Source organism: Cydia amplana, chromosome 6 (assembly GCF_948474715.1).
Source record: "Cydia amplana chromosome 6, ilCydAmpl1.1, whole genome shotgun sequence".
NCBI classification, from domain to species: Eukaryota; Metazoa; Arthropoda; class Insecta; order Lepidoptera; family Tortricidae; genus Cydia; species Cydia amplana.
In genome coordinates this window covers 19,796,150-19,817,587 of record NC_086074.1, presented here as the reverse complement: position 1 = coordinate 19,817,587, position 21,438 = coordinate 19,796,150, and the positions used below count along the sequence as shown (strand labels likewise).

The following is a 21,438-nucleotide window of genomic DNA, read 5'->3' as shown; positions in this document are numbered from 1 at the left end:
AAAAAGGTTAAATACACGTCTAGAGGACATACTTGCGATTTTCCTCTCCATACAAATTAAATGGTATTCGTTCCACGTAGAGAAGTAATGAGTGACTACTTAGAATAAGATTTATTTAGTTTATGGTTTATTTGCAAATCCATAACATTGATGTCATGAAAGCAAATTTTTGACCAGCCGGTATATTTGGTATAACTTTTATTTTTATATTGTTAGATTTAATATTATTGAGTCAAGCCACCTTCTTGAAATAAAATGCAAAATTGCAAGTTGACGTCGTATTATGAATGTATAAGTTATCCATTTTTGTAATTTCGACTAGGTAGTAAGATGATATAACATATTCTTGGGCACCATGGGATGTTTTGACTGTGGCAAATCTCATATATTATATAGCTAGCGATGAATAAAAGAAATTAAATTGATGTAGATAAAAATAATTTGTAACCTTACTTCGAGGACTTCCTTACTTAAAAAAAGGGGATGATTCTTAACCGCCACAACTATTTTACTCGCAATAGTAAACCTTATCGGAATGACTGTAAGGTCTATCTGTAAAAGTAATCAATTTCAAGTATTTAACTTGATTTTCGTGATTATCATGATAGCGTAAGTATGAAAGTATGACCAAAATGATAGTTGTGTATTTGAAATTAGGAATGCGTTGATCAATTTCTTAAATGTTATAAATATGAATGTAATGTTCACAGTGCATCTCTGTTAATTTCTTTACTCTGTCCTTGAAAATAAATATATTAATTTAAAATAACTGGTATTTTTATTGACAGCAGTTTTAAATGAAAAAGATTCCTTTCAGTGTTTAAGTATTTTTATTTTTATAAATTACATTAAACAATAAAATTTCCTTCCCTTCAAATCTTTAAAATATAATCATTATATACACTTAACATAAACAATATCTAACAAATACAAGTTTCGTGGTCTCTACGCAATTTGATATATATATTTACTTATAGTATCTGACACGTGTTTGATTAGGATACAGATAGTAACAAATATACAGGGTGTTTTTCAAGCCTTACCCGTGTTCTGTTGTGGATTTGTTAGTCTTACAACTCACTATGTAACTAATCATGAAATCAGGTAACAAATGAAGGTTTTTTACGTAAATAAAGCTGATAACATAGTATAAGTGTGAGCTACATCTCTACAACAGCAAAACATCAAATAAACGTAGGAGCGAAAATTACATAACAAAAGCAACTTATTGTCGAGTGAGTATGTGGTCGACTGTACATTTCTGACCACTTGAGGCAAACTATCAGAAAAACACCAACCGTTATTAACAGTTGCAAACATGCATATAAGCATAAAGATACCAAAAAGTTAGTTGAGACACAAAAAAAACTTTGTACAAACAATTTGAATATCAACATAGTGATTTGTATTTTGAATGTCAGTTGATTTGAAAATTCACAATTGCTTGTTACTCTAAACACTGGATATAATGATAAACCACTTATCTGCTATGGACCTAAAGCTAAATTGTTATGCCTTGGTCTCCCTTTGTCGCCATACGCTTCGTACAGCGTATAGAAATGTCCCATACAATGTGACGCTATAAGCAACGTATGGCGCCAATTGGGAACCAAAAGTTTGAAATGGAACTATACAAAGGCCACTGCGTATTTGCCAGTGAAACTGTGTCCCCACGAAATGATTTCTAACGTCTTTCTATATGATCAGGCCGCGTAGCCAACATGCCAATCGCTTACGCTCCGTAGCGATCGAAACGCAACTGTCACTGTCGCACTAATATGGAAGAGTGATAGAGAGACAAAGCGTTTCGATGTCGTAGCGATAGCGATTGTCACCTTGGCTAGGCCGGATGTTAACAAAAAGTTCTGAGGAGTTTTATGAAAATGGTCTGGGGCTAAAGTCTTTGAAAGCGCCCATTATAATTTCAGTCTTCTTCCATAGACCATAAGATCGATTTTTTAATACCAGATCCTCAGATCATTCCGCTCTTTCCAATAAAAAGACAATAACAACTCTACAGAGTGAGGAATGGTTAAATTCATAATTTGCATTGACGGACCCTACATAAAGCGCCATCCAAATGCGATTAAAATTATTTATATAAAAACTAGCATGAAATTAGTTAAACTTGCGTATTTTTACCCATGCGACTTATTTCGGAGAACCGCGTTTTGGGAACGCTGTCAATGCGAACCAGGCCAGGCCTATGGAACTCTCCGCGCGAGCTCGGATTTATACCTACGAATCTCTTCCCGTTCACGGTAGATAAGCAAGCCACTCAAGCCAATTGGTTGCCATACGCGCTCACGCACGCACGTCACCGCGCGCCGCACTGCCAATTTTTACGATAGTTACAAGCTACGTAGGTAGGTACTATTGAATTTCTTTAGACATGTAGTGTTTATTATGACACATTTATCGTCCGATATCGACATTGAAATAGGAAGCAAAGTTTTAAGTTCTTTTGGTAGGTAAAGTATATTTTAGCGACAGTACGTTCTTAACTTTACAGCGGAAAGTACCTACTCTTAGAGAAAGAAAAAAAAAACATGCATTACAATTTTATGTAAAACAATTGTACATAATTGTAGTTTTAGATTTTATGTTAATTCATTCCGCTGTATAAGTAGGTATTTTATTTATCATTTCTAAGCGTCGGCAACCCTAGCGTTGAGCCGGGTTGCGCGGTGCGGCGCGTTGAAGGTCACTCCATTGTATGTATTTGCGTTTTCTTTGAGAGATAAATATCTGTTCGTAAGAACTATTATATAATCTGAGGGCCTACCGCGAACCACGTTCGACGTGTTGCCTCCCTGTCACACTTACGTACGAATTCACAAGTGCGACAGAGAGACAAACACGTCAAACGTGGTTCCGGGTAGGCCCTCTGTGACCAGGCCCCGTAGACAACATGCCAATCGCTAACGCTACGTAGCGAACGAAACGCAACTGTCACTCTAATAATTTATATGGAAGAATGATAGAGAGACACAGCGATTCGATACCGAAGCGCAAGCGATCGTCACCTTGGCTAGGCCGGCAGTTGCGAACTTATAGCGCTTGAAAATGAAGACCTAGGGATCTTCGAAACATATCGCGCGATTGGCGAAAATACGTGATTTTAACTTTATAAATTATTTGTGACATTATCTATGAAAAGTGACCTTATTGTCGATGGCGCTTACGCCATTATTAACGATGCTCCGATATAAATACAATGCCGCGCGACGCTGTGCGACGTAAGCGCCATCGACAATAAGGTCCCTTTTCATAGATAATGCCCCATTTAATGTTAGTAACTCAGTTGAAATTCGATTAAAAACTGGCAGTTTACATAAAGATAAATATTCGTATAGAGATACAGCACAAGAAGTTAAAAAGTGCCCCTTGTGTGAGCACGTATACACAAGTTAACAATTCACATAAACAGCAATTTTTTTAAATGTATAGTGCGGACGATGGTAAACAAGGAACACTTCTTAAGTTGTATTTATTCAGCTTTCATCATGGCTACACGCGTGTGCCAGTTGTCAACTGAGTGCAATATTGGATTGTAAGTAAATTGTACTGAGATGATACCACCACCCGTAGCAAGCGGCGATAAAAATGGCCTTTCAGCATAGTTTTTTACAGTATGATAGGTCAAAGGTATAAACATTAACAATTCACAAGTTGAAACTGTTGAAAGTTTATAAAATAATCTTATTAATTGATTTTTTTACATCAAATCCTTATATACAAGTGAGCTTAAAATATCTGAACATCCAGCTCTAATGACATAGCCGTATTTGCCCAAATATTCAGAGCAAACACAAGTCACGCCGCTAGATAACAAATCAAGTACTGTGTTACTGACAAGGGTTAAACCTACAGAGTCGTGTATAGATATTTGTAAGCATCTTGTTCGCTCAGATGTAATTGGTGACTAATCTGTACAATATCGCTATATCGATATAGATTGTTGGGAGAAAATATAAAACTTGTAGGTCTACTGATTAACTCAGACGGTTGGCGTGAAAGTAAGGTTTGCTTGCGTGCGACTGTTTATAAATTAATATTAATTAAGCAAGTTAAAGTTGACTTCCAATTTTAGTTATGTTTATGCAATATCCATACTATCTCAGCAACCGTTTGAGTTAAGTGGCTTTCGTTGAATTGTCTAGTTCACACAAGCACCGAGGGTTTTCTAATAAATTTACAACTAAATATATAGTACATTAATGCGAATAAATATTTAAAAAAGTTTTCAAAGGTGTTTTTACAGCGTTTTTCTCATAAGCAATGCTATTCTACGAAACGCTTAGAAATTTAAATGTGTAAAAGTTTCCCTGTGACCCATTTACAGGATATTACATATTTATTTAAATTATGACATAAAATAAATCCTGACGAGGAATATATGATCACGCACCATGTTGCGGAATTTCACTGGAACCAATCTTTTCATACTATACTGAACTGTCACCCTATACATGAGAATAACAGCGCCCTCTTGAGAATGATCGTAATAATATATTACTGGTCAGGCTTTAACAGGTTTTTAATCCAACAGCTATACCTCTGTGTAAATTTGATAAACAATTAACAACCTTATTCATATACGCACTACTATGTTCAATTAGTTAATTTATGTTTAGTCTCTTTCTTACAAATACATAAGTTAAGACGAAACAGGAGCTGAGATTTAAATATTTTAGGTAAATATACCCGTCTCGCTAACGGAAGCGGTTCCTAAAACTAGTGCGATAAGGACAAGGCGAAAAATGCTGCGTAAAAATCTCAAAAAAAAACGAGGTTTCGTACTCGACTGTTTCCTCCTCCAAAACTTAACCAATTGTAACCAAATTTGGAAATCTAAATGATTATGAAATTATCTGTGTCGGACCGCTTTGCTTTTTTGGCTAATTGCTATCAGTTTTGAATACCACGCCTCTCATTGCGGCATAGTCAATTAGGCAATTTTGGCCATTTTTGAAGGGCTCTAGCGCCTTAAAAAACAAAAATATCAAAAAAAGCAAAACGGTCCGACATAGATATTGACAATATTAATCTTTGTTGAAAAAATCATTGCTCTAGCTTCAAAACCCACGGAGGAAACAGTCGAGTACGTTTGTATGGAGAAATGACCACTCCTGTTGGCTCTTAAAAAATATAAAATGACAGAAAGACAAACTGCTATTAGCTAATTGGGGCCTGTAGCGCGTTTACGAATAAGGGGGTAAATCTGCACATTCGCAATGTTTTGGGTAAGTGCGCCACGGGACAATTGTGTTTACCATACATAAGCATAAACAAAAGCTTGGATATGCTTCTATGGGCGCACTTACCTTATTTGCTTTTACCGATTTTATTTCGTGAGCATATATATTATTTCGTATGAATCTTATGCTTTTTATAAATTAAAGTTACTTTTATTACCGTGGTTTCAATCCTTCTTATCATATTTTTAAATTAATGGGTGAATCAAATCGTTCTTGGGTCATTCCTTTAAACCCGGATTTTATAAGTAAGTAAGCTCAATAAGGCTCGTGTTGAGTATCAACAAAGATTCTTGATAAAATGACAAATAAATGCCCTTGCCGGGATTCGAACCCAGGACCTCCAGTTTCATATAGGCAAGTTCAAAAACGACAAGGCTAAGAGCCGCCAAATTTTATGGTATTAACCAAACCTTAATAGATCGTGCTACAACCTTTCAACGCACACCTATCGTGTGCGGCGCGTCATTGTAAGCCTTGTTGTAATACACGAAGGTTGATATTGGACTGTAGGCGCCCGCGTCTATTGACGTCTTTGGTGGTCAAAGGGTGCAACTGTGCAACTATATAGTAATTATAGTACCTTGGTTGATGGGACAGAATAACAAGAAATTATTGATCCAGCAGGGTTCGAAATTATCTAGATAATTATAGTCTTTGATAATTATCCAATAAATATCGGATAATTATCCCAGGTATGGATTATTTTCTTTGAATTATTTGATAGTAAAAAATAATGATTTTTATATTTCAGTGTTCAAATTTTAGGTTATTATCAAATCGATAATTATCAGGCATAAAAATAACATTGATAATTATCATTCCGAACCCTGGATTGATCCACCCAAAAACCAATAGAAAAACAATCAAACTGCAATCAGTTTACCTTCGGGACACGAGTGTAACGCGGGTACGTAAGACCCGGACGGGGAGAGGCTCGGTCAGGCGAAGATGAGCCACAGCACGAATAAGATGGCCACCCACAGGAATATCTTCGAGAGGAACTGCTCCTCTTCGTACTGCGCCGTGCCGCGGGGGGCTGCAACACGAATGTTTATATGTCGTCTATTGATACCTTTTTATTAGTCTATAAAAGTGTCCCACTGCTGGGCAAAGGCCTCCCCCACAGAATAACTAATAGTACTACCGTACAGAAAATTCACTCCTTCACAAAAGTCAGATTTAGGTATAAAATTACACCTATATCGCCGCCTGCAAGCAAAATTTAAACTTAAAACCGCGCACGAACCGTGAATCTCCTTTGCGCGCCGCAGTTTTATGACCGAGCTGTGAGTGTCGGCACGGGGTTATCACTTGACAAGTTTTTATACCTAGTCTATATTCGGTAGACTAAAATTACATTTCATAGTATGAACATCATGTGTCATTTCATGATTTCATACTATGAAATGTCATTTTAGTCTACCGAATAAAAAAATAGACTTTATACCCACTGATTTATTATTTTTAAGATAAATATGTAGGAATTACAAACGTTGATTATGTAAACATACATTTTTTATCCGGAGATAGTATGTCTGATTCTCACGGAAGTAAGTTTCGAAGCCATTGTGTATTTTCAATTTTGCGCGAGCGCCACGTGACACGACTATCGTGCACGCCGAGCGGCAGCCCACTGCCATACGCCTGTCCGATGGGCGCGCCGGCCAAATGTACCTAAACTGCGGAGTGACACCCCCCTCTTTCCCGCCATTTATTGGTCCTATCCGATGCACACTTCCGACATTCTTTAGAAAATGTGTCAAGGTCGTCCCGCCATCCCCGTTTTGGTCTTTCTCTATATCTACCTATATCCTATATCTATGTACATACATATATACCTACTTTGAATAATTATGTTTAAACGTTACGTAAGTATTAAGTTTGTATGACGAGCATATGTTGTTACGTAGAGGGAGCTTATTTATTTTATGATTAAAACAGTAAATCTAAGTAGTAAATGTTGTGTTATGTTTAGTATGTAGGAAACTAACTATGAGCGGCGCATTGTATTCTCCAAATATGTACCGAGAAATAAACCTGAGCTCATTATATCAATACACGAATTCTCATATTTACATGGCGACCTTGCCAGGTGTAACACATGAATAAATGAATGAAAGAAGCCGATGCCCCACAAAGTTAGTGTACTACAACATATATACCAGCGTTATGCCTCGGGTCTCCGCAGTTGACATGAACACGCCGAAGGGGAAGGCGCCGATGCCGAAGGACATGTGAAAGGCCTAAAGGGTACTGTAACATACCAGCGCTAGGCCTCGGTTCGCCGAAGTTGAACGTGGACGTGAACACACCGAAGGGGAAGGCGCCGATGCCGAAGGACATGTGAAAGGCCTAAAGGGTACTGTAACATACCAGCGCTAGGCCTCGGTTCGCCGAAGTTGAACGTGGACGTGAACACACCGAAGGGGAAGGCGCCGATGCCGAAGGACATGTGAAAGACCTAAAGGGTACTGTAACATACCAGCGCTAGGCCTCGGGTCGCCGAAGTTGAACGTGGACGTGAACACACCGAAGGGGAAGGCGCCGATGCCGAAGGACATGTGAAAGGCCTAAAGGGTACTGTAACATACCAGCGCTAGGCCTCGGTTCGCCGAAGTTGAACGTGGACGTGAACACACCGAAGGGGAAGGCGCCGATGCCGAAGGACATGTGAAAGGCCTAAAGGGTACTGTAACATACCAGCGCTAGGCCTCGGGTCGCCGAAGTTGAACGTGGACGTGAACACACCGAAGGGGAAGGCGCCGATGCCGAAGGACATGTGAAAGGCCTAAAGGGTACTGTAACATACCAGCGCTAGGCCTCGGGTCGCCGAAGTTGAACGTGGACGTGAACACACCGAAGGGGAAGGCGCCGATGCCGAAGGACATGTGGAAGCCCTCGCCGAAGCCGAAGCCCGGGAAGCCGCTGTTGTTCTCGGGCTCCGTGCGCTGCCCCGCTGGCCGCGGTGGCACCTGGATGCCAAATTATATTTGTAAATTAAATGTGCTCTAAAGATCTGTAAATAAGGTTCATCGCGAGTGCACCGCGACAGTATCTGTTATATTCCTACCCGTCAAATAAAAAATCGTTATTTGTTTTCTTTTAGTACAAACGGTATTTCTTGTATTTGGATTTAGTTATTGTAGAATATTACCATATCAAATTAAAGTACGTTAGTAAATATAAACAATAAATAGGTATTAGTGATACAATACAATACAAATATTCTTTATTGCTCACCAATATGACAAAGAACATGATATACGAATTAAGCATAACTTAAACTATGGTAGACAACAGGCGGTCTTAGCGCTATAAAGGGCGATATCTTCCAGACAACCTTAGGGTAGTGGAGACACGGCAAAAAAAAAACGAGTAGGTAATGATTTTTGAACTAAAACATTATATTTGAACAAACGCGAGAACCTCAAAAAAAGGTCTGACTAGACGAAAACATATGCATCGCGGCTCGTAGTGCTAAGCCAACTGTAATCGTGCAAATGGTGTGGGATAATCATCTTCCTTGCGTTGTCCCGGCATTTTTGCCACGGCTCATGGGAGCCTGGGGTCCTCTTGGCAACTAATCCCAGTAATTGGCGTGGACACTAGTTTTTACGAAAGCGACTGCCATCTGACCTTCCAACCCAGAGGGTAAACTAGGCCCATATTGGGATTAGTCCAAGATTAGTCCGGTTTCCTCACTATGTTTTCCTTCACCGAAAAGCGACTAAGTAAATATCAAATGATATTTCGTACATAAGTTCCGAAAAACTCATTGGTACGAGACGGGGCGAACCACGAAATGGTGTGGGATAATATTATAATATTTTACAAGTAAAAGAGATCTTTGTGATGAAAAGTTGTCCAAGGTTGCTTTAGTCCTCCTCGGCACAAAAAATATAATATATGTTAAAGTCGTGTTTTATTGCTTCTAATCTTTTTTTTTATAATAAATGAATTAAACAGTGTTATCTTTGACTAATTTAAATATTTGTTACAGGTTTAGTAGCGAAACTAACAAGTTATATTTGTTTAGCATATTCAAGTACTTCAACACTTGTATCAACATTTATGTTGTAAGCTTACTCATTAAAAAGAGCAAAAGTTTGAAAGTAAATATGTAAGTATTTTAAAGTCAATTCGGCCATGATTGGAAGGTCTTTGGACAAGGTCTAATTTGCGTAAGGTTATTGCAAATGTCGCACTTATAATTTAGACGTAAACATTATCGGCGTTATTCATAAACGTCTGCTAAGTTAATTAGCTGATGATCAACGTTTGTCCCTCTCTATGGCATAATGATAGATAGGGACTAACGACGATCATCAACTGATTAAGTTAGCAGCCGTTTATGAATAACGCCATATGCATATAATATAATACATTGATTCAACAACAAATCGGCATAGTGCGAGATTGGCTTGCTCCCTAAGGACATGATACAATTTCTTTTTCAGGGTTTTAAAATCTTCCCCCTAAGCTAAAAATGCTTAATTTTTGCCTCCTTAGCCAATAAGCCCCTAGATTTAAGACCCTACAATGCTTACAGTACAGGGTGTGTTCGCGAACCGTACAAGTGTACAGGGCATAACCTGCCTATAGGACATAAGAAGACATAGAGAGTTATCTTTCTAAGTTTGTCATCTATGTTCATTGTTGTACCTTGTTCCTGGGGTCTTCCTGCTTGGTGTTCCCTCGGCCGTAGAGCGGGATGACCTTGTCTCTGCTGATAGCGGCCTTGCATACGGGGCACACTTGCCGGCTCGGCCGCGTTTCAAGCCATTGGTGAAGGCAGGGCCAGCTGCAAAGGCATATTGTTTGAGTACAGATGTGCAAGATACAGAAAGTTTACTAAAAGTTGGAATTGCTTTGGAAATTTGTCATTAAGAAATACAGGAATTTAATGAAAAGTTTGATTTCGTTATGCACATTATTTTTTCCCTGTAAAATAATTTGAAATACTTATTGGAAACTTTCAAACAGCATATCATAAAAGATGACCAACATTGACAGACCAAAAATGTAATAAAAGATATTCAATATACAGTTATATAGTTGGTGTAAATTGAGAAGTAAATTTTGACAGTAATTAATTGACCCTTATATATTTACTAAGCTAAAACCTACAGTTTAACTGATACCCTTAGTGCCATAATATATAAGGGATCAATTCATAACTATAAAAAATATTTCTTACCTTACTCCGACTATAGGTTTATGTATAGAAACAAGTAATGGGTTAATTACTTTAAGAAGTTTTTCTAGTTTTTAAAGTTACTTAATATTCAGTTAGTAAACTTGTCTTTACAAAAGATAATATCTATCAAATAACCTCCTGGTTTGGCCTCAAAGTGAAATAAATTTAACTAAATTTGGCAGAATTAATAATAGTATCAGAATGTAACATTAAATTTAATGTTGTTGTTTGTCTTAATACATTCCATAAATGTAATATAATCAAAACCTAAACCAGTTTATTTCTTTAAATAACCCTATTTATAACAAAAACCAGTTGTTTTTAACTTGCTTATTTAATTTTAGTACCTACTGCAAATGAATACTACTTCAGTTTCAGCAAGTAGTCTGTTCAAAAAGAGGAATCGTGGAATGTATTGGGCCCCATACCTTTTACGATTCTTCTCTTTCCGCACAGACTCTATACGATTACGGTGGTTAATGTTGTATAAACCAATGCATATTCATTAAAGTAAAACTAGACAAAATAACAACAATGCTCATTTGCATATTAGACATGACCTTGTTACAATATCTTTAAGTCTTTAATACGTGTCGAACGTGATCTCAAGACTACGGGGAAGGAAAGCTCACCAGAAGAGATGTCCACACATGGATACGACGGCATCCCGTGCTGTGTCCAGGCAAATGTTGCATTCCAGCATTCGCTCGTCTCGCTTCTCGTCATCTCCTCCCGCGTCGCCGCCCGGCGCCGATGCGCTCGCCTGCGCCTCGCTCGTCTCCGCCATCGCAACCCTCACACGACCGACCACTACACCATCAACCCCGACCTGACGCTTATCACGGACGTCGCTGCTCGTGACGTCCGACTATGATGTGACAATTCTTCTATTATAAAACATCCATATAACTTTCGATGTTCACTTCAGAGGGCTGTTGGCGATCAGCTTCTACTGTGAAATTTTAAGGATGGCCAGCGGAATTTCACAAAAAATTAGGAAAACAAATCACCTCATCCTAACCCGTGGTTCGATGACTTTTGATCTGTCAAAATTGGCTATAGACTATAGACTCGATAGAAAGAGTAATAGATCCACGTATGCATTGTAAAATAAAATATGGAATTAAATTAAACTTATTTGAAGAAATAATGAATTAAAACTGATAGTTTGAATAGTGAGGCTTCCAAATTAAAACAATGCATGTAACAATAATCCACAAAACGTTACAAAACAAATCAATCGATTTCACTTTCCGATTTTTTGACTTTGTTTATGCTGAACTATGATTGGTGAGTCGTTGTCCCTTTCTTATCTAGACCAATCAGAGATCGGCTCTTTTTGACAGTTAAGAGAAAACAAAAATAAAAAATACCTACTACAATGTCTACAATTTTCTTCATGTGAGCTACTCTGCCCCGTTCGATTTCTTGGATTATTAACGAAATTGATCGCGTTTTCTTCTAAAACAATTAATTCAGAGACTTCGTTCTATATATGGTGCATCGTAATCGTCAGATCGTGGTGAACGTGACATATTGGCGACGAATTATGTTGAAAAACAAGTGTGACGTCACAATTTTTATCAGCTGAGGAGTCGGGTAGTGCAAGGAAAGGTCGGAACAAAACAAACAATATGGGAGGCGCCGTGAGCTCGGGCAGGGATAACAGCGAGTTGATCGACAACCTAGTGAGCAGCAACTACATCCGATCACGGGATGTGGAGCGAGTGTTCAGGGCGCTGGACCGCGCGGATTACATGACGCGGGATGCACGGGACCAGGCCTACAAAGACCTGGCGTGGCGGCACGGCCCGCTGCACCTCTCCGCGCCCTGCATCTACAGGTACGCGCCCCTAACGACATCCTCACTAACAAAAGTCAATGTACACATTTGGCCTTTGATAATAATCGCCATTCATAATCACTTGTTTGTCATTTTACGTGAACTCTTTGAATCTTGACCCCTTTGTCCACTGTAGCATCAACAGTTGAAAAGTGGACCTTACGTGCATACAAAATACAGTAAATATTTCCATGTCTTTACACATCGAGATCCTATATTTTCATTTTGTTAAACATATTATAGGTGTTCTATACAAATGCTTGACGGGTGAACTCTTTGCCCGACAGTGAAGTGATGGAAGGCCTGGAGCTGTGCCCGGGGCTGTCGTTCCTGAATGTGGGCTCGGGTACAGGCTACCTCAGCACTCTGGTGGGGTTGATCTTGGGCTCCAGCGGCATCAGCCATGGGGTGGAAGTGCATCCCACGGTGGTTGAATATGCTAATAAAAGGCTCGGACAGTTTATAGAAAACTCTCCAGTACTGGATGAATTTGATTTTTGTGAACCTAAATATTATCAGGGTAAGTCAAATTTGAATTTGTAGTTCTGACTTTTCTTGTTGTAACTGTTAAAACTACCAGTATCCTCTAGCCACCCAGAGGCCTATAAAAAGGTCTCATGTTCCATTCCAATTTGAATCTTTATTTGACAAATCAAAATTGAAGATATGACATCCATATTGCAGCACAGGCAAGTACGTCTCGAAGATCTGATACAGTTTCTCTGAGAGCCGCTTCTGGTCTTCCATCTGAACAGCTAAAGCTTGCAGGTCCCTGTGGTACACTTTGATCATGGATGTGAGGAGGGACTCGCAGTTTTTGAGCACCTAGTCGGGAATGTTGCGGTCGCTGCCTATGGCCTAGGGAAAAAGTTTATATTAGACTAAACACAGATCATTATAGTTTGGTGGCTAGAAAGTATATTTATTGCCTAATTTGCAGAGGTATTTAGATATTTTACATAATATATATCCATTATTAAATATGTATAATAGATTTATTAACTTCAGCTGCCCACAAAACTGCTTACTACTAACTACACTTGCTAAATAAAGACAACACACAAATCGAATTTAAACAAAATTTAAAAAACAACACAAACAAACTTGCTGAGACAATTTGCTATACAATGGAAAAATAATTCTTTTTTATAGGTCTCTGGGAATATAAAAAATTTCTTGAAAATACACAATGTTAGTTGTTTTTTATCATCCAAGTAACTGTTACTTTTTCATGACTAAACTGCTTTGTGTATTTTGTATAGGCAATGGACTGTGCATAGCACCATTGGGAGCACCCTATGACCGTGTCTACTGTGGTGCCGGCTGCCCAGAGGAGTACGAGAATTACTTCAAACAACTCATCAAGGTATGTGAAATTGTGTTGTTGGAAATACTAAAATAAGATTTTGATTGGTCAATCTGCTATCCAACTGACATACATTTATTGCTACAAACCAGACAGATTGGGTAGTTTTTTTTATTATTAGTATCTCGACTGAAGTTTAAAAATTTGGTGCTCTCTAGGTCTCACACTTATAATTTCTAATATTTCATCATTCAAATTTGTCGCACAGTGTAATGGGCAGTTGTTATTGTGCAATAAAACTAGTCACAAGTCACAAACAAATACTTGTTTTTTATCAATAAATGTTTGATTAATTAAAACCTACAATCACGTCATTTAAGTTTACTTAGGATATTTAACTAATGTTGGGGGAATGCCTTGGCTTATGTATGTATTTATTATTGTGCAATAGGCGCAATAATAAGACGTCGAGTTGCGCAAACCAAGCCCGCGAGAACATATAACATATATATCGTGCGTGAGCATCATTAGGACTTGTTATGCTGGTAATGCGTTTATTAAGTGTGTTTGTAAACTATTTAATAACACTGAAACACTCACACACGTGGATATATTTAACTGTACAACTACTTTACTGAAAAAAGCATTCACATGATATAGGTGCATAAATAATACCTAATAAGCATGTATTATTTTTCTAATAATTAAGGTATATATCTTTGCCTGTTTATTTACTTTACATTTTGTAATTTACTTTTCTTTCTAGATGTTAATCACTTAAACTTCATGTAGACAAGCTCACAGCTATTTGTTGAAAGCATTGTAAAAAACATTTTGCATTTCACGAATTTTCTTGTTTTATTTAATCGTGCATTGGCTACGTATTTTTTTTTGATATGTTAATTAAGGAAACTATAGGTCTATTTACTTCTGCTCAATCTATTGATTAATGTTAATGAATGACTGTTTGTTTCTAAAAAAAAAAAAAAAAATTAGGTGTGTCCACATACAACGAGTCATCTCGCGAGGAAATTGCCGCGCGAACTATTATTTTTTTTTTATTATTATTTTTCTCTTAGTTTATTGTTGTATGCACAAATAGCTCTGTTTTACTCTGTAGAAAACAATTTGAATTAACATGATGTTAAAATATTTTCATTAAGGAAACTGTAAGTCTAGTTTTAAGAAAATTTCCAGTGTTATATATAACTATAAAAGACTGTTTGTTTCTTGAATAAATAAATAAATAAATAAACTAGCTCGGTATGTAGAGTCGTGCCTCGCCCGAGGCATAGCAGCCTCAATTTCCGTGTGGAGCCGCCTTTACCATTTGTAAAGTTTGTTAGGCTGCTAAATCAGAGTTTCCAAATATACTTATAATTGTGGCTGCTGGAAACAGTACTTATTAATTAAAATGTTCCAGGTGGGTGGTATCCTAGTGATGCCGCTGAACGACAACCTTGTCCAGGTGAAGAGGGTCGGCGAGTCCGAGTGGACATCGCGCAGCGTCCTCAACGTTTCGTTCGCGACGCTGCGCGTGCCCACCAAGGAGGAGGCGGGGGATCTTATTAGAATGGGTGAGTTATTTTACTCTTCCATAAGTTTACACGTCCATTAGTAAGCAGGTTCGTGTGTCTCTTGAGGCTGAGACGTTGATTTTAGGTGGTGCACGCTTTGTGCCTTAACACATTCAGTGCCGAAAACCCGACTATCGGGTATTTTATGATTTGGTTCCCAGGCCGGATGACCCGATAGTCGGGATCGTGGTACTACAGCTTTATTTGACGATATTTTTGTGGCCTGGCGCGGATGTCTTGTTTGGCTGGGTGGCAATTAATGTGTTAAAAGTTCGCTCTGTTCAGAGAATCTTTGTAGATTAGGTTGTATTCTGGCATGACACTCATATATATATTTTTTCGTAGAAGAACAGTGCCCAGCGCGTCTCCAAACCCTGTGCCGCGGCATGGTCCGCGCGGCGCTGCGCGGCGGCGTGTGGCGGCGCCACCCCGAGCTGCGCGCGCCGCCGCCGCGCCCGCCGCCCGCCAAGAAGCCGTGCCCGAGGCGGATCTGTATACCTATTGAGGATGAAAGTGATGTTGGTAAGTGTCAGCAGTGTTTTTATGTTGCAGAGACTGAAATGAGTTGATTAGATATTTTACTAGTCAAATTTCCAATACAATGACAGATCAGTCTTACAAACTGGGATAATCGAACGGGTATAAAAACCAATAGTCCAAGATTTGGTTCACTATTGAGTAAAGTTCGAAAAGTAATTGAGTAAAGCAGGCAAATATCGGTTTTATACACTAAGTTCAATATTCTAAAGAGTTTTCACAATTAAAACTTTATATTTAGCGATCTTTCACACTATAGACTTTTCTACAGAGGGCCTAAACGCACTACACGACCTGGACCGCAACGGCGGCGCGGGCGAGATGAACGCATTGCTGTCCCTAGTGCTGAGCATGGGCCCGTCCCGTGTGGCCGGTGCCTTACGGTTCGACGCGCCGTCCGACGACACGTCGGACGACAACCCTGATGACTCCACTGACCAAGTAATCTAAAATTGAAATGTATAATTGACAAAACGAAATCATTTGAATTATGTATTGTCACAGTGATTTTACCCCATACCATTGTGCCCTAGTCGCTTTTGGAGTCCACATAAGCGTGATTCTTAAATGTCGATAAATCATGTTACGCTGCGTTCAACGACAGTTGTCTGATGACGGGTGACCAGGACCCCATACTTCAGTGTCTTGTAGAGTACACTTAATTTGATGTATGCTGTTGTAGGAGCCAATAAATAGTCGATCTTGTATAATATTGTATTGTCATTTATCGTAATCAGGATAACTTTAGAATTTTAGTAGACGCATATCATCGAATAATATGTCATGGACGGGTTTCGATACTTGAAGTGGAATATTTGGCGACAAAGCGCCGTCTACTTTCAGGTGGTAAAACGCCTTCACGAATATTTCTCAACTGTGTGTATATTTACTATAGTTTTGTTTCTTTTCGACGGACGTAAGATTCGCAAATAAATAACCATGTAGCTTGCTAGCGTTTTACCCCATATTACAATGCCGTATTCAATAGTAGAGTGTACGTTTCCAGCGAGGGGACGACGCCAGCCCGCCCCGCTCCCCCCCCTCGCCGGGCGGGGGCGGGGGCGGCAGGGGGCGGGGCCGCCCCTGCCGCGGCATGCTCACCTTCGAGCTCCGGGACGAGGAGCGGCCGAGGGCTCCGGCTGATGACGCCGCCCCTGAACCGGGTAAGGTTTACTACCTGTACCGATAGGTTGATATCCTTTTACCGGATTCTACTCGTATATGTTATTGAAGTACTTAGTATAAAGGTACACCTTACTTCGTTGCTGTGCTGATTTTTGTGTTTTTGGGTATAAACATATTTTTTTATTATCATTTGACGTGACGTTACAACGGCGTGGGATCTGGTACCTTTTTGTTTAACAAATTTTACTTTTTTAGGTGACGAAATATTGGTAGGAAATTTTTAAACGAGGTAGGTGTGAATTGAGAAATTTGGGCTATTATCTTTAGTGTAATATGGCAATTAGCCGCTTTACGTGTTTAGCAGTAACGCTATGGATTACTGTGACATAAACGCATATTGCTTGTGTCAGCGCAACCTAACGTGTATATATAGGCAGGCATTTAGAGAATAAACGTTCTTAATGTTCTTACACTATCACATATAAGGTGTTTCACTACCTACTCCGTGCCCCTGCTCGAGACGATATATAATGAGACAAATCTTTTTATTTGATCAGTAAATATTTACCTTTTTACTTTCTACAGTAAAAAAAAATACATTTTACATACGCAGCCGGTGTGTTCTGACCTTTATACTAATTTAAATCCTTTTTTTTTTCTAGCTTCAGAACCAGTCCCATCAGCCAGCAGAACACAGCCCTCAGCAGACACAGCTGACAAAACACTCGACAAAGACAGCACGCCCGAACGCGACACGAGAAGCGATGGCGACACGGACAGGACGCGCGACACGAGAAGCGATGGCGACATGGACAGGACGCGCGACACGACAAGCGATGGCGACATAGACAGGACGCGCGACAGGAGCCAGACGCGCGACAGTAGGACTGAGAGGAGGGACAGGCGCAGGCGGCGCAGGGACGGACACAGCGAGGATGAGCAGGATGAAATGCCCGCTGAGGTCGAGATATACTTGGGAAAGGTGAGCGGAGAAAAACAAAAAGGTATTATATCATACTGCATTTAAAATAAATTATTTTACACCATGGACGAAATAAAGCACCAGATAATCATTAGAAAAACATAGATAGCAGTTATTTTTAAACACAAGTTCTATTTAATAAATCGGATAGAAATATAAAGAGTAGGCGAGTTGACCGTGACGTTTCATACAAATTCCTACCCGTTCCTCTTTTATTAACACAGTTAGAAAGAGAGAGAAGGTGCTGTTAATTAACTAAAATTGTTCAGAACCAATTTGTTTGATTGTTCTCTTTATTACCAGATGGGTGGTGGTGAAGCCACGACGTCCCGGGAGATGGACTGGGACGCGGACGAGGAGGAAGTCGAGGACGACGAACCGGAGGAGGACACCGAGACCGAGCAGGCGAGCCTCGAGGCCGACGGCGAGGCCGAGGCCGGCTCGTCGGCCAGCGCCGACAAGCCGCCGAGGCAGAAGCTAGACAGCGGTGAGTAGTGATACACACCGAGACCGAGCAAGCGAGCCTCGAGGCCGACGGCGAGGCCGAGGCCGGCTCGTCGGCCAGCGCCGACAAGCCGCCGAGGCAGAAGCTAGACAGCGGTGAGTAGTGATACACACCGAGACCGAGCAAGCGAGCCTCGAGGCCGACGGCGAGGCCGAGGCCGGCTCGTCGGCCAGCGCCGACAAGCCGCCGAGGCAGAAGCTAGACAGCGGTGAGTAGTGATACACACCGAGACCGAGCAAGCGAGCCTCGAGGCCGACGGCGAGGCCGAGGCCGGCTCGTCGGCCAGCGCCGACAAGCCGCCGAGGCAGAAGCTAGACAGCGGTGAGTAGTGATACACACCGAGACCGAGCAAGCGAGCCTCGAGGCCGACGGCGAGGCCGAGGCCGGCTCGTCGGCCAGCGCCGACAAGCCGCCGAGGCAGAAGCTAGACAGCGGTGAGTAGTGATACACACCGAGACCGAGCAAGCGAGCCTCGAGGCCGACGGCGAGGCCGAGGCCGGCTCGTCGGCCAGCGCCGACAAGCCGCCGAGGCAGAAGCTAGACAGCGGTGAGTAGTGATACACACCGAGACCGAGCAAGCGAGCCTCGAGGCCGACGGCGAGGCCGAGGCCGGCTCGTCGGCCAGCGCCGACAAGCCGCCGAGGCAGAAGCTAGACAGTGGTGAGTAGTGATACACACTGAGACGGAGCAAGCGAGCCTCGAGGCCGAGGCCGAGAAGCCGCCGAGGCAGAAGCTACACACCGGTGAGCGTTTGTAGTGATACACAAGTGAGACGTGAGGCCTAATAGTAGTGTATTTAATTATTTTTTATTTGCAGGTATAGGTGAAATGACGCCCTCAGCGGATTCCTCCCCGATCAGCACGGGCTACGAGGCCGGCAGCCCGCGCCGCTCCGGTCAGGACTCCGATACCGGCTCCAGGACCGGTGAGTCTATTCTCTAGTCTAACAAACTAAAGATGCGAAGTAAAGACGTCCAAAGAAGATCAATCTTTCGCGACAAAATATTTCACAGTTTACGTTTTTTTTTCTACTGACAACTTGGGTTTGCCAGACTATTTTTCATCTCCTTAGTTAACTTTTCAGGCGGCCTAGACAAGGTGACGATCGCTTGCGCTTCGCCATCGAATCGCTTTGTGTCTCTCTATCACTCTTCCATATTAGTGCGACAGTGACAGTTGCGTTTCGATCGCAACGGAGCGTAAGCGATTCGCACGTTGGCTACGCGGCCAGATGTAAATAACCGGGTAGATAATGGCTTATTAAACTCTAGAAAGTTTAGCTTTCGCATGTGTGTTTTTATCGTGAACTTTAACAACGAAAATTGGTTATTGGTATTGGTTGGTATTCAGCTTTTAATAATACATAGTATTGTTAAAAGCTGAATATTGATACTTAAATAATTTGTGATTGCATAAAGGCTTGGCCAGACACAGAGCGCGACGCAGCGCCGCGTCCGCGCCGCGCGACCGCGGCACATGCTAACAGGTTACCGACGTCAAACAGACTGCGCCCCGCCGGTATCACGCCCCGCTTCTGTCGCGCCCCGCGCCGCGCGGCCCCTTGCGTCCGCGCAGCGCTGCGCCGCGCGGACGCGGCGGGACGCGGCGGGCCGCCGCGTCGCGCTAGGTCACATCAGTCGGATCGGGCGTTAGGCAGCGAGCGGTGGCGCGCGGCCGCGCCGCGTTCGCGCGCGCGATGAGGGCGTGTTGAGAGCGCGGTCCGCGCGCGCCCTGTTTGAACAGTCATCGCGTCGGCATCACGCGGCGCGGACGCGGCGCTGCGTCGCGCTCTGTGTCTGGCCAAGCCTTAAATAATGATGGTCAATATTTGTGTCCTCAATATTTTAAATTAAATATACCTAGAAGCTCAGTCCTCGGCACTGAATGTTTTGATCACTTTCTTTCGTGTAGTTCTATTTCAGTTTATGACCAAAACGTTATTTCGCCAGCAGGCCGCCGCCGCCGCCAAAAGCGGCACTTCACCCGGCGCTCCTCGGGCTCCGGAGACTCCGGCACGTCGGACTCCTCCGCCGGCCGCCGCCACAAGCGCCGCGCCTCCGACGGAGGCGACGCCAGGCGAGTACGACTCTCTATACTCATGAAGAGGAGCGTCAAAGAGTTACCGCTGCCGTATGCGCTTAAAAAGTATGTCAATCTTGGGCGTTGCTTCGAATTTTAGGTCTATTTACTGGAAACATGCTAGGAAAGTTTTCAGCAGCTGTTTTGAGTTAAGTCACTACTAAATACCACATATAAAATACTAAATCAGAGCGATATAACTCGTAAAATTGTTAAGAGCGTATATAGCCTCGTGAAAGTCAGCTGTCGCTCCGGCGACTTTGGCAAAAACGACGCACCTCGGACGGCGGCGACGCGAGGCGCGTACGACTCTATAATTACTCATGAAGAGGAGCGTTAAGGAGTTACGGCTGATGTATGCGCTTAAGAAATATGTCAATCTTGGGCGTTGCTTCGAATTTTAGTTCTATTTACTGGAAACATGCTAGATGCTATGCTAGGAAAGTTTTCAGCAGCTGTTTTGAGTTAAGTCACTACTAAATACCACATACAAAGTACTAAATCAGAGCGATATAACTCGTAAAATTGTTAAGAGCGTATGTAACCTCGTGAAAGTCAACTGCCGCTCCGGCTAGTCCGTTAAGGACTCGTCGACGGGTCGTCGCCACAAACGACGCGTGTCGGGCGGAGGCGACGCGATGCGCGTACGATTCTCTATACTCATGAATAGATCGTTTAAAGAGCTGCGTTTACTCTACGCCCTTAAGAAGTACGTTAATCTTGGCCGTTGCTTCGAATTTTAGGTCTACTGAAAACATGCTCGCAAAGTTCACACCCTCTGTTACTCACTAAAAACAAGTCGCTACTAAAAGAATACCACTATCTTCAGGAAAAGTACTAAGTCAAGAGTTTTTCTCGGGCGATATAACTCGTAAAGTCGTTATGGTATAATGTAGCCTCGTGAAAGTCAGCTGCCGCTCAGGTAGATTATTTCACTCGATCCTGCAATTTTTCAACATCTAAGCAACGATTTATAAAAAATATATAATCGAGTAACTAAACTAGTGTTTAAACAGTAAAATTAAC

At 41.4% G+C, this 21,438-nt stretch overlaps 2 protein-coding genes across 3 annotated transcripts; one reads left to right on the top strand and one right to left on the bottom strand.

Moving 5' to 3' along the window:
- Positions 1 to 6,123: 6,123 nt before the first annotated feature.
- LOC134649290 (E3 ubiquitin-protein ligase RNF185-like) lies at positions 6,124 to 11,517 on the bottom strand. Of its 2 annotated transcripts, XM_063504017.1 has the most exons (4): positions 11,091 to 11,517; positions 9,924 to 10,062; positions 8,071 to 8,233; positions 6,124 to 6,297 (listed from the first exon to the last, which is right to left on the bottom strand). In XM_063504017.1, the coding sequence occupies exons 1-4, from the start codon at positions 11,243 to 11,245 to the stop codon at positions 6,200 to 6,202; spliced, it is 555 nt and encodes a 184-aa protein (XP_063360087.1). In that variant the 5' UTR covers positions 11,246 to 11,517; the 3' UTR covers positions 6,124 to 6,199. The 2 variants fall into 2 exon arrangements, 1 of the variants encoding a protein (XP_063360087.1); XR_010096946.1 differs by lacking the exons at positions 8,071 to 8,233; positions 9,924 to 10,062; positions 11,091 to 11,517 and adding an exon at positions 7,744 to 7,834 and having other exon boundaries at positions 6,164 to 6,297.
- A 78-nt stretch (positions 11,518 to 11,595) lies between these two features.
- Positions 11,596 to 20,530, top strand: LOC134649173 (uncharacterized). Its single transcript, XM_063503888.1, has 14 exons — positions 11,596 to 12,301; positions 12,589 to 12,821; positions 13,564 to 13,667; positions 15,031 to 15,184; positions 15,530 to 15,706; positions 15,993 to 16,162; positions 16,728 to 16,884; positions 17,509 to 17,828; positions 18,132 to 18,315; positions 18,437 to 18,541; positions 18,663 to 18,767; positions 18,889 to 18,993; positions 19,151 to 19,258; positions 20,283 to 20,530. Exons 1-14 carry the CDS (start codon positions 12,093 to 12,095, stop codon positions 20,510 to 20,512), a joined length of 2,361 nt encoding a protein of 786 aa, XP_063359958.1. The 5' UTR covers positions 11,596 to 12,092; the 3' UTR covers positions 20,513 to 20,530.
- Positions 20,531 to 21,438: the final 908 nt, after the last annotated feature.

Excerpts from the sequence above, each read along its gene's own strand:
- LOC134649173 (XM_063503888.1), top strand. The coding sequence starts at position 12,093 with ATGGGAGGCGCCGTGAGCTCGGGCAGGGATAACAGCGAGTTGATCGAC. Across the intron at positions 12,302-12,588 it reads TCCGCGCCCTGCATCTACAG|TGAAGTGATGGAAGGCCTGG; the intron begins GTACGCGCCCCT and ends TTTGCCCGACAG. Across the intron at positions 15,707-15,992 it reads TGAGGATGAAAGTGATGTTG|AGGGCCTAAACGCACTACAC; the intron begins GTAAGTGTCAGC and ends ACTTTTCTACAG.
- LOC134649290 (XM_063504017.1), bottom strand. The coding sequence starts at position 11,245 with ATGGCGGAGACGAGCGAGGCGCAGGCGAGCGCATCGGCGCCGGGCGGC. Across the intron at positions 10,063-11,090 it reads ATGTGTGGACATCTCTTCTG|CTGGCCCTGCCTTCACCAAT; the intron begins GTGAGCTTTCCT and ends ATGCCTTTGCAG. Across the intron at positions 8,234-9,923 it reads AGGAAGACCCCAGGAACAAG|GTGCCACCGCGGCCAGCGGG; the intron begins GTACAACAATGA and ends TTTGGCATCCAG.